Source organism: Bufo bufo, chromosome 6 (assembly GCF_905171765.1).
Source record: "Bufo bufo chromosome 6, aBufBuf1.1, whole genome shotgun sequence".
Lineage (NCBI taxonomy): Eukaryota > Metazoa > Chordata > Amphibia > Anura > Bufonidae > Bufo > Bufo bufo.
The window spans coordinates 40,991,639-41,007,740 of NC_053394.1; the positions used below are offsets into that span (position 1 = coordinate 40,991,639).

The 16,102-nt window shown below is 47.8% G+C and overlaps 1 protein-coding gene across 2 annotated transcripts in view; it reads left to right on the top strand.

Annotated features, from left to right (window-relative positions):
- Positions 1–16,102, top strand: part of DOCK1 (dedicator of cytokinesis 1) — a 397,349-nt gene that overhangs the window by 159,529 nt on the left and 221,718 nt on the right. For both annotated transcript variants that reach the window (XR_005780006.1, XM_040438894.1), the window contains exon 26: positions 10,190–10,317. Coding sequence is in view for 1 of the 2 variants with exons in the window: in XM_040438894.1 (XP_040294828.1) it covers positions 10,190–10,317 (128 nt within the window). In the remaining variant the exon portion in view is untranslated. The remainder of the gene's footprint in view (positions 1–10,189; positions 10,318–16,102) is intronic.

Sequence of the window (16,102 nt, forward strand, 5' to 3'; positions counted from 1 at the left end):
AAGCCGTTTTTTCGGGCGCAGCCCTCCTGGCGCAAGCCGCAGGCTGCCCGCACACCCGCAGCAAAACAGTCCTCTGCCTGAAGGCGCGCCCCCACCCACCCGGGTGGGGGGCCGGCTCCTCCTTTTCAAGGACGTCTGGATGGCTCACGTCTCCGACGCCTGGGCCCTCGAAATTGTGTCCTCCGGATACAAAATCGAATTTGCATCCTTCCCTCCGGATCGGTTCTTTCGCTCCCGCCCCACGCGAGACCCGAAAGACGCGGCTGCGTTCTCCGCGGCCGTTCAAGCCTTACTGGACAGGGGGGTGATTACCCCCGTTCCTCTAGAGGAAAGATTCCAAGGGTTCTACTCGAACCTCTTTGTAGTTCCCAAGAAGGGAGGTTCGGTGCGTCCCATTTTGGACCTCAAAAAGCTCAACCGTTTTCTCCTCCTTCGACGGTTTCGGATGGAGTCCCTCCGCTCCGCGGTGGCTTCCCTGGAGCAGGGAGATTTCATGTCTTCCATCGATATACAGGATGCCTACCTCCATGTTCCGGTAGCCCAGTGTCACCATCGCTTCCTTCGATTCGCCGTGGGGGACCTCCACTTCCAATTTGTCGCCCTTCCCTTTGGACTGGCAACAGCCCCCCGGGTGTTCACCAAGGTCCTGGCCCCGGTTTTAGCCTTACTCCGTTCCAGGGGTGTTTTTCTGCTACCGTACTTGGACGATATCCTCATCAAGGCTCCGTCCCTTTCTCAAGCGGTTGCCAGCGTGGATCTCACTCTAGAGACTCTGGCGAGGTTCGGTTGGGTCATCAACTTCCCCAAGTCCTCCCTTCCCCCCTCCAGACAACTCGTCTTCCTGGGAATGCTTTTAGACACGGGAGCGGCGGAGGTACGTCTTCCCTCGGAAAAACGTCTGATCCTCCGTGGGGCGGTTCGGGGTCTCCTTCTCCACCGTCGACCGTCCTTCCGCTTCTGCATGCGGGTATTGGGGCAGATGGTTGCCTGCTTCGAGGCGATCCCATTTGCGCAGTTTCACTCCCGCCCTCTCCAACGGGCGATCCTCTCCTCCTGGGACAAATCGCCGCAGTCTCTGGATCATCCCTTCCATCTTTCGCCTCCGGTGCGGTCATCTCTCCGCTGGTGGTTACAGTCCCCTCTTCTGGGCAGGTCCTTTCTGCCACTCAACTGGTTGGTGGTTACAACCGATGCCAGTCTCTCGGGCTGGGGAGGCGTGTTTCCTCCCCGATCCGTCCAGGGCATTTGGTCTCCATCGGAGTCCAAACTCTCGATCAATGTCCTGGAACTGAGAGCGGCCCTTCTGTCTCTACGACACTGGACTCATCTGCTGAAGGGTCATCCAGTTCGTGTACAATCAGACAACGCCACGGCCGTGGCGTACATAAACCACCAGGGGGGCACTCGCAGCGATGCGGGAGGTCACCAGCATTCTCCGTTGGGCGGAAGCCCACGTCCCGGCCCTATCTGCAATTTTTATTCCAGGGGTGGACAATTGGGCGGCGGACTTCCTCAGTCGCACCACCGTCGACCCCGGCGAGTGGTCTCTTCACCCGGAGGTATTCGAGGCCATTTGCCTTCGTTGGGGCATTCCGGACGTGGACCTCATGGCCTCAAAATTCAATCACAAGGTCCCCGCCTATCTGTCCAGGGCCAGGGATCCGGGAGCTTGCGGAGCCGACGCCCTCGTTCTTCCTTGGCGAGGCTTCGCGCGCCCATACATATTCCCTCCCATCCCTCTCCTGCCCAAGGTCCTTCGGAAGATCGCGGCGGAAGGCGTCTCGGTGATTCTGGTCGCTCCGGACTGGCCCCGCCGGTCTTGGTATGCCGACCTCATGCTGCTCCTGGCAGACGCGCCCTGGCCACTGCCCGCCAGGGAAGATCTTCTCTCTCAGGGACCGATCTTCCACCCGCGTTTAGGGTCCCTACGTTTGACGGCGTGGTTGTTGAGACCACCGTCCTGACACGTAGGGGCTTTTCTGCGGACGTCGTCCGCACCATGATCCGCGCCCGTAAGCCGTCCTCTTCTAGGATCTATTATAGGACCTGGAGGACTTTTTTGGGGTTCTGTGCCGATCTGGGGATTCCTCCGCTCCGCTTTTCTCTCCCCACCGTTTTGTCCTTCCTGCAGAGCGGACTGGCCCAAGGTCTAGGCCTTAGTTCTTTGAAGGGTCAGGTATCTGCGCTGTCCATTTTGTTTCAGCGCCCACTGGCCCCCCTTGGTCCTGTCAAGACCTTCCTTCAGGGCGTGGCTCACGCGGTTCCCCCGTATCGCCCTCCGGTACCGCCCTGGGACCTGAACCTGGTTCTCTCAGCGCTCCAGGCTTCTCCTTTCGAGCCTCTGCGGACGGTTTCCTTGCGACTTCTGTCCTGCAAGGTTATTTTCCTTGTAGCCATCACCTCTCTTCGGAGGGTGTCCGAATTGGCTGCACTCTCCTGTCTGGAACCTTTCCTAGTGTTCCACCAGGACAAGGTGGTTCTTCGTCCGGTCCCTTCCTTCCTTCCTAAGGTGGTCTCCGCCTTTCATCTGAACGAGGACATCGTTCTCCCCTCTTTGTGTCCTTCCCCTTCCCATCCGCGGGAGAGGAAGCTTCATCGCCTGGACGTTGTCAGGGCGCTCAAGATTTACCTGGAAGTAACCAGCTCTTTCAGGCATACTGACTCGCTCTTTGTGGTCCCGGAAGGGTCGCGCAGAGGGATGGCGGCATCCAAGTTGCTATCGCTCGTTTTGTCAAGATGGCTGTTACTGAGGCTTATCTCGCCAAGGGCAGGGTTCCTCCCCTTGGTGTTACCGCTCACTCCACTAGAGCGGTCGGGGCTTCCTGGGCTCAGAGAAATCGGGCTTCTTCGGAGCAGATTTGCAAGGCGGCCACTTGGTCCTCCTTGCACACCTTCACCAAGTTCTACAGGTTGCATACTCATGCGTCGGCTGACGCTGCTTTAGGCCGTCTGGTGTTGCAGGCGGCAGTTGATTGATGCCTCTGGTGTTGGTTGAGTTTGTTCTGGTCCCTCCCTTCTGGGACTGCTCTGGAACGTCCCATGGTTTCCTGTGTCCCCCAAGGAATATGGGCGAGAAAAGGAGACTTTTGTATTACTTACCAGTAAAGTCTCTTTCTCGCTCTTCCTTGGGGGACACAGCACCCGCCCTTCATTGGGTTACAGTTGTGGTTCCGGCTTGGTTGCCCCCGTTGGGGCTCGACAGTTCTTTTTCCGGTTGGTGGTTATCTTTCACTACTTGGACACGCAACTGGCAGTCTCTTCTCCAGGCTGAAGGGTATAGCTGATGGAGGAGGGGCTTACAGCTTTCGCTTAGTGTCACGCCTCCTAGGGAGCAGAGCTATACCCATGGTTTCCTGTGTCCCCCAAGGAAGAGCGAGAAAGAGACTTTACTGGTAAGTAATACAAAAGTCTCCTTTTTTTGGCAAATTTTCCATTTTAATTCATTTTTTCCTATAACAAAGCAAGGGTTAACAGCCAAACAAAACTCAATATTTATTGCCCTGATTCTTTAGTTCATAGAAATGCCCCATATGTGGTCGTAAACTGCTGTATGGCCACACGGCAGGGCGCAGAAGGAAAGGAGCGCCATATGGTTTTTGGAAGGCAGTTTTTGCTGGACTGGTTTTTTGACACCATGTCCCATTTGAAGCCCCCCTGATGCACCCCTAGAGTATAAACTCCAAAGAATGACCCCATTTTGGAAACTACACCCCTCAAGGTATTCAAAACTGATTTTACAAACTTTGTTAACCCTTTAAGTGTTCCACAAGAGTTAATGGCAAATTTCTGAATTTCTATTTTTTGTTACTTTGCCTCACAAAAAGTCTAATATAGAGCAACCAAAAATCATATGTACCCTAAAATAGTACCAACAAAACTGCCACCTTATCCCGTAGTTTCCAAAATGGGGCCACTTTTTTGGAGTTTCTAACCTAGGGGTGCATCAGGGGGCTTTAAATGGGACATGGTGTCTAAAAACAATCCAGCAAAATCTGCCTTCCAGAAACCATATGGTGTTCCTTTCCTTCTGCGCCCTGCCGTGTGCCCGTACAGCAGTTTACGACCACATATGGGGTGTTTCTGTAAACTACAGAATCAGGACCATAAATAAAGAGTTTTGTTTGGCTGTTAACCCTTGCTTTGTAACTGGAAAAAAAATATTAAAATGGAAAATCTGCCAAAAATGTGAAATTTTGAAATTGTGTCTCTATTTTCCATTAAATCTTGTGCAACACCTAAAGGGTTAACAAAGTTTGTAAAATCAGTTTTAAATACCTTGAGGGGTGTAGTTTCTTAGATGGGGTCACTTTTAGGGAGTTTCTACTCTAGGGGTGCATCAGGGGGCTTCAAATGGGACATGGTGTAAATAAACCAGTCCATAAAAATCAGCCTTCCAAAAACCAAACGGCGCACCTTTCACTCTACGCCCCGCTGTGTGCCCGTACAGTAGTTTACGGCCACATATTGGGTGTTTCTGTAAACTGCAGAGTCAGGGCAATAAAGATACAGTCTTGTTTGACTGTTAACCCTTGCTTTGTTAGTGGAAAAAATGGGTTAAAATGAAAAATTAGACAAAAAAATGAAATTCTCAAATTTCCTCCCCATTTGCCAATAACTCTTGTGCAACACATAAAGGGTTAACAATGTATGCAAAATCAGTTTTGAATACCTTGAGGGGTGTAGTTTCTTAGATGGGGTCATTTTTGGGTGGTTTCTATTATGTAAGCCTCGCAAAGTGACTTCAGACCTGAACTGGTCCCTAAAAATTGAGTTTTTGTAAATTTCTGAAAAATTTCAAGATTTGCTTCTAAACTTCTAAGCCTTATAACATCCCCAAAAAATAAAATATCATTCCCAAAATAATTTAAGCATGAAGTAGACATATGGGGAATGTAAAGTCATCACAATTTTTTGGGGTATTACTATGTATTACAGAAGTAGAGAAACTGAAACTTTTAAATTTGCAAATTTTTCTAAATTTTTGGTAAATTGGCTATTTGTGCAAAAAAATAATAATTTTTGACTTCATTTACCAGTGTCATGAAGTACAATATGTGACGAAAAAACAATCTCAGAATGGCCTGGATAAGTCAAAGCGTTTTAAAGTTATTAGCACTTAAAGTGACACTGGTCAGATTTCCTGTAGCCGGAGATGAGTCAAGCGTCAAGGAGCCCAGCACCGCCCCGCGTCCTCCGATTCTCCTCCTTGCCGGGTGACGTCACAGAGCTGGAGCGCCGAAATCTCGCGATGCGCGAGCTAGCGCATGCGTAGTTCGTTCCCTGTGCTGATGCCAGCACAGGGAATGAACATGATGCCGACACTGCGCATGCGCTAGCTCGCGCATCGCGAGATTTCGGCGCTCCAGCTCTGTGACGTCAGCCGGCAAGGAGGAGAATCGGAGGACGTGGGGCGGTGCTGGGCTCCTTGACGCTTGACTCATCTCCGGCTACAGGACTCATATCAGGTAATTTGCATATCACTCAAAACTGTTTTTTAACACACTAAAAGCGCGGAAAGCTATGGGACCTGGGTACTGCAGATGTGCTAGCGGCCATCTAGCAGCCCATGTCCCCAGCTCTATGCGCAAAATCATGGTGACAGGTTCTCTTTAAGGTGAAAATGAGCCCGGTCCTGAAGGGGTTAATAGTTTAGGCATTTTCCGACTCTGCAAACCCAATTTCTTTACTATGGTAGACTTGGGAGCTTTCACAAGGCTCATGTCAGCCAAAGCAACTGAACAATTCCTGCAGTCTTGTCACGGGGAGCTCAGGTCGGTCACTGGAATGAGCGCGCTCCTAGTATATGACCTCTAAGATGTCATGGTTGCAGTTAACAACAACTGAAAGATTAAATGACTGTGCTCGGAGTTGTCTCCAATCACAGACGCTGCCAACAGAAATCTGCTGTGTAAAACAGCAAGACCACGTCTGCTATGGCACCTGCTCAGCTCCTGTGTGGGCGACATGTTTAAAAACCCTACCTGTAAGGTGGAAGTCCGGTCTTTAAAAACAGCGCCTGCTCTGATAAAGCCAATCATGGACATTTAACCCCTCAGATGCCATGGTCAGTATGCAACCACGACATCTCAACAGCAATATCCTGGGAACACAGGGAGCTGTTTGTTTTGCTGTGGCAGCCTCGAGCCTTCTGAAATTCCATATTAAATCTCCCATAAACTGCAATGGTAATTCATGCGGGCACATATGAACATGGGACCAACACAGATGCCTTCAGCTGCCAAGCGCACATGTAACAGGTCAGCCAGCGTCATAGGGACAAAACTGCTGACAGATGCTTTTTAATGAAGATCTGACATGTCTGTTTTAGTAAAAACTAGTATTCCCTATAAAATAACAATTTGGAGCATCTTTCTTAGATCTCTGCACGCTAGGCAGGCCTATGTATTTGGATGTTGCCAGAGGCACCATTTACCAGTGCTGTTAGTGGAGGTGCCGATGATTTATAGGGAGGCACAACTGGTATAGATCATCCAATAATCGTTTATCTATTTATCTGTTTGATTAATGGATGGAGGCGATGATGACTCCTGCTTAGAACGCTTGCACAGGAAGCTGTGGTCAGTGAGTGTGCAATCAGCCTGCCCCCACTGGACCCACTATATGTGATCCTGCACCATATGACGACTTGACCTCCTAGAAATGTGCTGCTCTGGTTTTGGCTCCTGCATAGGGGAACTTTGCAGGTTTCCTCTACTCCTGCACACTGTGATATAATGTCAGAACCTCCACTATGTATACGAGCAAACAAAATAAAATAATGAGCTTGTGTCCTAACCGCGATCAGTATTAAGGAATATCCCTTTAATGGTGTTGGATTGAGGGGAAAACCTGGGAAGAAAAGATAATCTCTATGGACATGGTTGGATTTCACCCTAGGACACCACTACTGCAAAGCATCAGTCCTGGCCCTCAGCCTGGGGCATAGCCTTCCTGGATGAGAAGGGATATTGATCAAATGCATTAATAAAGCCACTGCCTTGGTAATTATACAGGGACTGTGAACAGAAGCTGAGAGGAATCAGTCATTGGTATTCTCCGCGTGTTGTCTACGCTATTACATAGGAGTTCATCACATGCCGCTTTCTCACTTACATGAGCATCTTGTTATAGAGATTAATATTGCTCGCTTTCCATATTGATGTGATGTTCGCAGTAACGGATACACAGTTATTTGTGGTTTAAACTAGCATCCTATTAGCCTTGAGCCTTCAGAAGTAGCAGCTCTGCCTTCATTACATTTCACAGTGCGTTCGGAAAGTCTTCAGGCCCTTTCACTTTTTTCACATTTTGGATTATTGCGGCCTTGTGCTAAGAGAAAAAAAATATATAACATTTTCACCATCATTCTGCGCTCAATATCCCGGAATGAGAGAGAGAAAACAGAATTTTAGAAATTTTAGCAAATTTATTAAAGACGAAAAAGAAAAATTTTGGACAGACATAACTATTCAGACCCTTTAGGCCTCATGCGCACGACCGTTGTTTTGGTCCGCAACCGAGCCGTGTGCTGTCCGCATCTGTTGCTCCGTTCCGTAGTCCACAAAAAAAAATATAAATTGCCTTATTCTTGTCCGTTTTGGTTAGGTTACTATGATGCTGTGCACATCAGGCTGTCCGCCAGGCTATTGTCCCGCACTCATAAGATCATAGTAACCTATGATGCTGTGCGCTCCTGTGCACATGATGTATGCCGCTCCGGGACATATGGCCCGCTCACGGACTATGTCTCGGAGGGCATACGGTCGTGTGCAAGGGCCCTTAATTGGAGTCCACCTGTGGTAAATTCAGTTATTGGACATGATTTTGGAAGACACAGCTCCGTCTATATAAGGTTCCACAGGTGACAATGCAAAAACTTAGCCATGAGAAGTAAAGAACAGGGTTGTGTTAAGGCACAGATCTGCAGAAGTGGACAAAAAATTTCTGCTGCCCTGAAAGAGTGGCCTCCATAATTCTTAAATGGAAGAAGTTTGGAACAACTAGGACTCCTTTTTGAGCGAGCTGGTTGCCCCACCAAAACAAAGTAATATTTGTTGAAGGGCCTTGGTAAGAGAGGTGACCTAAAACCCAACCCTTGGCAGAGCTCCAGTAATTCTGTGTGCAGATGGGAGAAACTTCCAGAAGGTCAACTATCACTGCAGCATTCCACCCATCTGGTCTTTATGGCAGAGCGGCCGGAAAGAAGTCTCTCCTCAGTAAAATGCAAATGAAACCTGCATAGAGTTTTCAAAAAAGCACCTAAAGGACTCTGACTGTGAGAAACAAGATTCTCTAGTCTGATTAAACCAAGATTGAAGTTTTTGGCCTCATTTCTAAGCGTCATGTTCGGAGGAAACCAGGCACTGCTCATCACCTGTCCAATACCATCCCTACGGTGAAGCATGGTGGAGGCAGCATCATGCTTTGGGGTGTTTTTCAGCAGCTGGGACAGAGAGACTGTACAGGGTTAGGAGAAAGCTGAATGGAGCAAAGAACAGAGATGTTCTTGATGAAAACCTCATCCAGAGTGTTCTGGGCCTCAGACTGGACCAAAGGTTCACCTTCCAAAAAGACAATGACCCAAGTACAAAGGCATGACCACGCAGGAACGTCTTAGGGACAAAACTGTGAATGTCCTTGAGAGACCTGAGCATGGCTGTCTACTGACTGTCCCCTGTGTAATGTAGGACTGGAAAGGTTCTTCAGAGCGAGAGAGATTTGTTGCCACATAGAAATCCCTAATAATAGGGTTAATGAAATTGATTTCTAAATCGGAAAACCCCTTTAGAGAGGAGCTGTCGCCTCTCCTCACATGTCTGGTTTAGTAACCGCTTGTCTCCCCCATGTAATCACAATTCTGGAGCATCTATTCTTATGGCTCTATGCTGTGCCGTTCCTCCTTTATTCCTGCTAGACATAATGAATGAATTACTAGCAGTTTGTAATGAAGGTCCTGATGGGTGTTACCAGTTGGGGGTGTCTCCCTGCGCTTTCTGTCACTGACTACGCCAATTGGATAGTGCCAGACTGTTGAGAAGCACACCCTCAACTGGTGATACCCATCTTAACCTTCAATGTAAAAAGCTTTCATTTATAACTTCTAGCAAGAATAATAAAAGGATGGCACATTATATATTTGTAAGAATAGATGCTACATGGGAAATGCAAGTAATTACAAAAACACAGATGATACAAATTGATTCAGCTCACATCTATCCACTGATGCGGAATGCACACGGAACGGTGCCAGTGTATTGCGGATCCGCAAATGCGGTCCGCGGTACGGCCACGGAGCGCACACATTCGTGTGCAATAAGCCTGAGATTGACATTGAGGCTTCCATAGGAATACATATAGAAACTAGCTTCCTATCTACACAAGATACTGTGCTAATTAGGAAGTCAGTTTTGGTCACATGACACAGCTGAGGATCAGAAGGGAGGGGATAACGCACAACTACAATCACTGGTAAGAAGATTACCTTTCCCTACTCTTTACATCCTGTACCTAGGTCAGAGAATAAAAATGTTGTGGGAGTGCTGCTTTGATCTTGAAACTTATACTAACTTATACTAAATCTATTTAGTATCTAGTGGACTAAAAATACGTTGGAGAAATGGATTTGAAATTTTTCTGTATGTTTTAAGATTGAATAAATTATGATGGATTTTATCATGTCAGTGCTAAAAAACTTCTATGACAGGGTTTGGAACATCCTTTTTTTTTTTTTCCTCTTCTTTAAGAGGTCCCACAGCCATGAAGCTGATTAAACAGTATCCTGCTGCTGGAACCTCCGGCGATCAGTTATAATCTCTGTCAGAATATGAATTTAGCAAGTGTTCAATTTCCCTGCAGCACCCCCACAGGCGAAATGCAGCATTACACAGTCCATGTAATGTATGGATGTGCTTAGTGCCCCTGAGCAGGCGAGAATCTAAGATTAAGGGTCCCAAAGTATCTGAAAATGGGTTTGTAAACCAGACAAAAAAAAAAATCTTTGCTATGAGCCGAAGATTGTGTAGAATATGTAGGCTGTAGAAGTGAATGACTGTAATGAAGATAATAATTTCCTCCTGTTCATGTTGAGGACGTGTCGGCTGTGACTTGACTATGAGAGATGTCTCTTTTATATGTACTTCATCACTGAAGATCCTTTTCTGCTTGGCTTAACAATCTGCTTTATTTTCAGAGTGCAGGGAAATCTTACTGCCAATGATGACTGATCAGCTGAAGTATCACCTGGAGAGACAGGAGGAACTGGAGGCTTGTTGTCAACTGCTCAGCAACATCCTGGAGGTTCTTTACAGGAAAGACGTGGTTAGTACTGCAAAAGATCACTCACTTCTACAAACCTGTAACTTGTGTTAAAGGGCATCTGTCAGCAGTTCTGTACCTATGACACTGGCTGACCTGTTACATGTGCACTTGGCAGCTGAAGGCATATGTGTTGGTCCCATGTTCATATGTGTCCGCATTGCTGAGATAAATGAAGTTTTAAAATAAGTAAGCAAGCCTCTAGGAGCAACAGGGGTGTTGCCGTTACACCTAGAGGCTCTGCTCTCTCTGCAACTGCTGCACTTTGATTGACGGGGCCAGGTGTGATGACATTTAGGCTCCATTCACACGTCCGCAATTGTGCGGAATGGGTGCGGACCCATTCATTCTCTATGGGGCCGGAAGAGATGTGGAGAGCACACTGTGTGCTCTCCGCATTTCCGGAGCGCGCCCCCGATCTTCCGGTCCGCAGCTCCGCAAGAAAATAGAGCATGTCCTATTCTTGTCCGCAATTGCGGACACGAATAGGCATTGCTATGGGGGTGCCGGCCGGGTGTATTGCAGATCCACAATACACTACGTACGTGTGAATGGACCCTTACAGTGCTTGGGCCTGTTTAAAGTGCAGAGGGTGCGGCAGTTGCAGAGAGCAGAGCTTCTAGGTGTAATGGTAATGCCCCTGTTGCTCCTAGAGGCTCATTTCATATATTAAAACATCATTTTTCTCAGCAATGCGGACACATATGTACATGGGACCAGCACCGATGCCTTCAGCTGCCAAGCGCACATGTAACAGATTCACAATGTTTTTTCACTATGGATTTGTCAACACTTTTGACCTTGCTAAACTGTTGACAGCTCTAGATAGGACCTGAGTAGAGCAGGACAAACATACCGGGTGGAGATTTTCTCATCTGGAGTAGTGTCAGAATATACAACTGTGAACTCTGGTGCCTGCTCACGATGCAGATTATGTGCGTTATTTCCGCGTAGAAAAACTGCAGCGTAATACAATATCTGCGCAGTGTATGAGTTTAGACCAGGGATGCCCAACCTGCGGCCCTCCAGCTGTTGCAAAAGTACAACTCTCAGTATGCCTGGACAGCCTACAGCTATTAGGGCATGCTGGGAGTTGTAGTTTTGCAACAGCTGGAGGGCCCCAGGTAGAGCATGCCTGGATTTAGACTCATCTCATGTACACTTTGCTTTCTTTTTCCTTAGGTGCGGAAATTGACCTGCTGTGTGGATTTTGAAATTTGCGGCTGTCCACTGTTTTTTATTTTTCTTGTGCGGATCTCGCCCTTTTCAGTGGAAGGGTGAGATTTGCAGGAAATCCACATCAAATCCGCACAGAAAATCACAGAAAAAAAACGTACAAAAGAATGCGATAAATAGTGCAGATTTCTGTGTGTTTCGTGCAGTTTTAGTTTGGATTTCATGCGGGTTTTCTGCACATAACTCTGCACCGTGTGCAGCCACCCTTAGGCCTCATGCACGCGACCGTTGTTTTATTCCGTGTCCGTTGTTCCGTTTTTCGGGATTTTATGCGGACCCATTGACTTTCAATGGGTCCGTTGAAAACTCGGCTAATGCACCGTTTGTCATCCGCATCCGTGGTTCCAGTCCGTCAAAAAAATATAACCTGTCCTATTTTTTTCCACGGAAAACTGTTCGCGGACCCATTCATGCAATGGGACCGTTTTTTTCCTATCATTTGCTTGGCAAACTTGACTTAGACTTTTTTTTTTACTTTCCTTCATGTCTGGTGATCCTCCAAAAATAAAAGAAGACACACGGAAACGGATCACGGAACAACGGAACCCCATTTTGCGCAACGGAACACAACAACGGTCGTGTGCATGAGGCCTTATTCTGACAAATTTTGCCGTTTCAGGTTACTAGTGCTCTTTGTATTGAGCTGCTTCACAGACCCTGAGTGCCAACTGTGCCATCCGACCTGGGGATCACTACATCTCAGAGGGGAGGGCCTGTGCAGCAATTCAATTCAGACAGCAGAGCACAAGACACAATGAATTCCCACATCAAGGGCATTTAAAGGAAGCAGGATAGAATCCTATTCACACTACTGATGATAAAGCGTCCACAAAAGCTGTGTTTCTACTGCCCTATGCAGCCACTAACTAGTACTGTCAACAGTTTAGCTGCCAGACTGCCTTTAACCCCTTCACAACATCTACCGTATATGTACAGCAGATGTCGGGTCTTTAAAGATGGTGTGCGCAGCGGAGCGAGCGCCATAGCCAGCTGATGCCTACTGTTTCATACAGCAGACACCCGCGGCTAATGCCCGCAACCAGCAGTAGTGTCTATCGCAGACCTTTAACTTCTCAGATGCTGTGGTGTAATGTGACCACTGCATCTGAGAAGCTGGAAAACTGGAAGTGCGCACTTTACGGGCTGAAACTCCTCCCCCTGGCGGAGATCAGGGAAGGCGTTCATTCAGAGTAATGTGCCTGATCCTGTATTAGGCTTCCAGACTCATTACTTTTATTTTACAATTCAGGCCAGCAGGTGGCAGCACTGAACTATAATATACCTATTTCTGTATAGGCTAATGGAGAAGATTCCATTACCCTATACAGATTGCAGTCTGATGATTGCATGTTGTGGCCTGCTTGGGGACCTAGTAAAAAAAAATATATATATATTCAAATTAACCCCCTTTCCCCAAAATCATAATATTTAAACAATAAAAAATAAATAAAAAAATCAACATCATTGGCATCACATCCCATATGGGGAATGGTGTAACGGAAAAACTCACAAAAATTTTTATAGAAAAGTGTTCAAAAAGTCATACAGACCCCAAAGTATGATACACCTGTGTGTATTACTCATAGAGCTTCCGGGGCCTGTGAGATCCAGGGGGCTGGATCTCACAGGCTCTTCACCAGAAGGCAGTGCAGATGCCTCAGGAAGATGCATGCCATCGGGTTCCCCCCACAGCCCCATGGGGACCCGATGGCACCGCCGCCGCTCCAGGTAAAAGCCGCAAACCGCAGGTCTGAATTGACCTGCGGTTTGCGGCGATCACCGACACAGGGGGGTCACGGGACCCCCCCCGCGCATTTAGCCGAGGTGCCTGCTCAATGATTTGAGCAGGCACCTTGTTCCGATCACCGCCCGTCGGGATGCCATTATAGAAGGGAGGGACACAGATGGGACGCCATTATAGAATGGAGGGACACAGGGGACGCCATTATAGAATGGAGGGACACAGGGGACACCATTATAGAATGGAGGGACACAGAGGGGACACCATTATAGAATGGAGGGACACAGAGGGGATGACCTTCTGAAGGCTAGGTATACAGGGGACGCCATTATGGAGTGAAAGGACACAGAGTGGAGAACATTATGAAGTAGAGGGACAAAGGGGACGCAATGTCCCTCCATTCTCTCAACATCATAATGTCCTTCCCTCTGTGTCCCCTCACTCCATAATGGCGTCCCTGTATCACTACACTTCAGAATGTCACCCCCCTCTGTGTCCCTCCATTCAATGTCACCCCCCTCTGTGTCCCTCCATTCAATGTCACCCCCCTCTGTGTCCCTCCATTCAATGTCACCCCCCTCTGTGTCCCTCCATTCACTGTCACCCCCCTCTGTGTCCCTCCATTCAATGTCACCCCCCTCTATGTCCCTCCATTCAATGTCAGCCCCCTCTGTGTCCCTCCATTCAATGTCACCCCCCTCTGTGTCCCTCCATTCAATGTCACCCCCCTCTGTGTCCCTCCATTCAATGTCACCCCCCTCTGTGTCCCTCCATTCAATGTCACCCCCCTCTATGTCCCTCCATTCAATGTCAGCCCCCTCTGTGTCCCTCCATTCAATGTCACCCCCCCTCTGTGTCCCTCCGTTCAATGTCACCCCCCCTCTGTGTCCCTCCATCCAATGTCACCCCCCTCTATGTCCCTCCATTCAATGTCACCCCCCTCTATGTCCCTCCATTCAATGTCACCCCCCTCTGTGTCCCTCCATTCAATGTCACCCCCCTCTGTGTCCCTCCATCCAATGTCACCCCCCTCTGTGTCCCTCCATCCAATGTCACCCCCCCCCTCTGTGTCCCTCCATCCAATGTCACCCCCCCCTCTGTGTCCCTCCATCCAATGTCACCCCCCCCTCTGTGTCCCTCCATCCAATGTCACCCCCCCTCTGTGTCCCTCCATCCAATGTCACCCCCCTCTGTGTCCCTCCATCCAATGTCACCCCTCTGTGTCCCTCCAGCCAATGTCACCCCCCCCCCCCCTCTGTGTCCCTCCATCCAATGTCACCCCCCCCCCCTCTGTGTCCCTCCATTCAATGTCACCCCCTCTGTGTCCCTCCATTCAATAATGCAGCAGCCACTATGAACACAACCAGAACTGAGCAGCCATAAATCCCCCACAGCTCCATTGCTGTAGTCCAGAGTCTGACCCCATCCTGCCTCATGTCCTCTGCTTCTACCCCTCTCTGCTCCTGCAGATGAAGGCACAAAGGAATAGCGCGGCCGCCCGGCACTGATCTTTATTTCTTTGTGCTGTGTCCAAAACGGAGCTGCGCATGCAATGGATTTCACACATGTTGGCATACCCACACGACATAAAAAAAAATAAAAAATACAGAAAAACCAAATTTAGTAAAGAAATTGAGCTTTATTGTGAACGTAATTAACATGTTTATTTCAAAATAAACTTCAAATTAACAAGCATAAAATAAGAAAAATTTGAATAGTAATGTTATATTTAATTTACTAATAATATTTTATTTTCTGAAGAGATGTCTTCGAACCAAGTCTTCCTTTGGAGGACGTTCAATTGGTGCAATATTTTTTGGTAAAGCTGGCAAGGCTGATTGCCATGTCGATTTGATTTTTCCCTCTGCAAATTCCAGAATTTTAGATCGTATTGGCAGTAGAAATTCTTGCGAACGTGGTTCATATAGGATTTTCACCACCCATGCTTTTCTCGCTTTACTGTTCTCGAATCTTTTCTGTGGCTCTGGGGGGTGGGATGAAACATGATTACCCAGATGAGAATACCCCTTTAAGTCACTTTTAGGGGTTTACATGATATACCGTAAATTGACAATAAATGACCCCATTTTATAAACTCACTACTCAAGTTATTCAAAACTGATTTAACAAACTTTTTTAACCCTTTGGGTGTTCAGAGTAATGTGCCTGATCCTGTATTAGGCTTCCAGACTCATTACTTTTATTTTACAATTCAGGCCAGCAGGTGGCAGCACTGAACTATAATATACCTATTTCTGTATAGGCTAATGGAGAAGATTCCATTACCCTATACAGATTGCAGTCTGATGATTGCATGTTGTGGCCTGCTTGGGGACCTAGTAAAAAAAAATATATATATATTCAAATTAACCCCCTTTCCCCAAAATCATAATATTTAAACAATAAAAAATAAATAAAAAAATCAACATCATTGGCATCACATCCCATATGGGGAATGGTGTAACGGAAAAACTCACAAAATTTTTTATAGAAAAGTGTTCAAAAAGTCATACAGACCCCAAAGTATGATACACCTGTGTGTATTACTCATAGAGCTTCCGGGGCCTGTGAGATCCAGGGGGCTGGATCTCACAGGCTCTTCACCAGAAGGCAGTGCAGATGCCTCAGGAAGATGCATGCCATCGGGTTCCCCCCACAGCCCCATGGGGACCCGATGGCACCGCCGCCGCTCCAGGTAAAAGCCGCAAACCGCAGGTCTGAATTGACCTGCGGTTTGCGGCGATCACCGACACAGGGGGGTCACGGGACCCCCCCCGCGCATTTAGCCGAGGTGCCTGCTCAATGATTTGA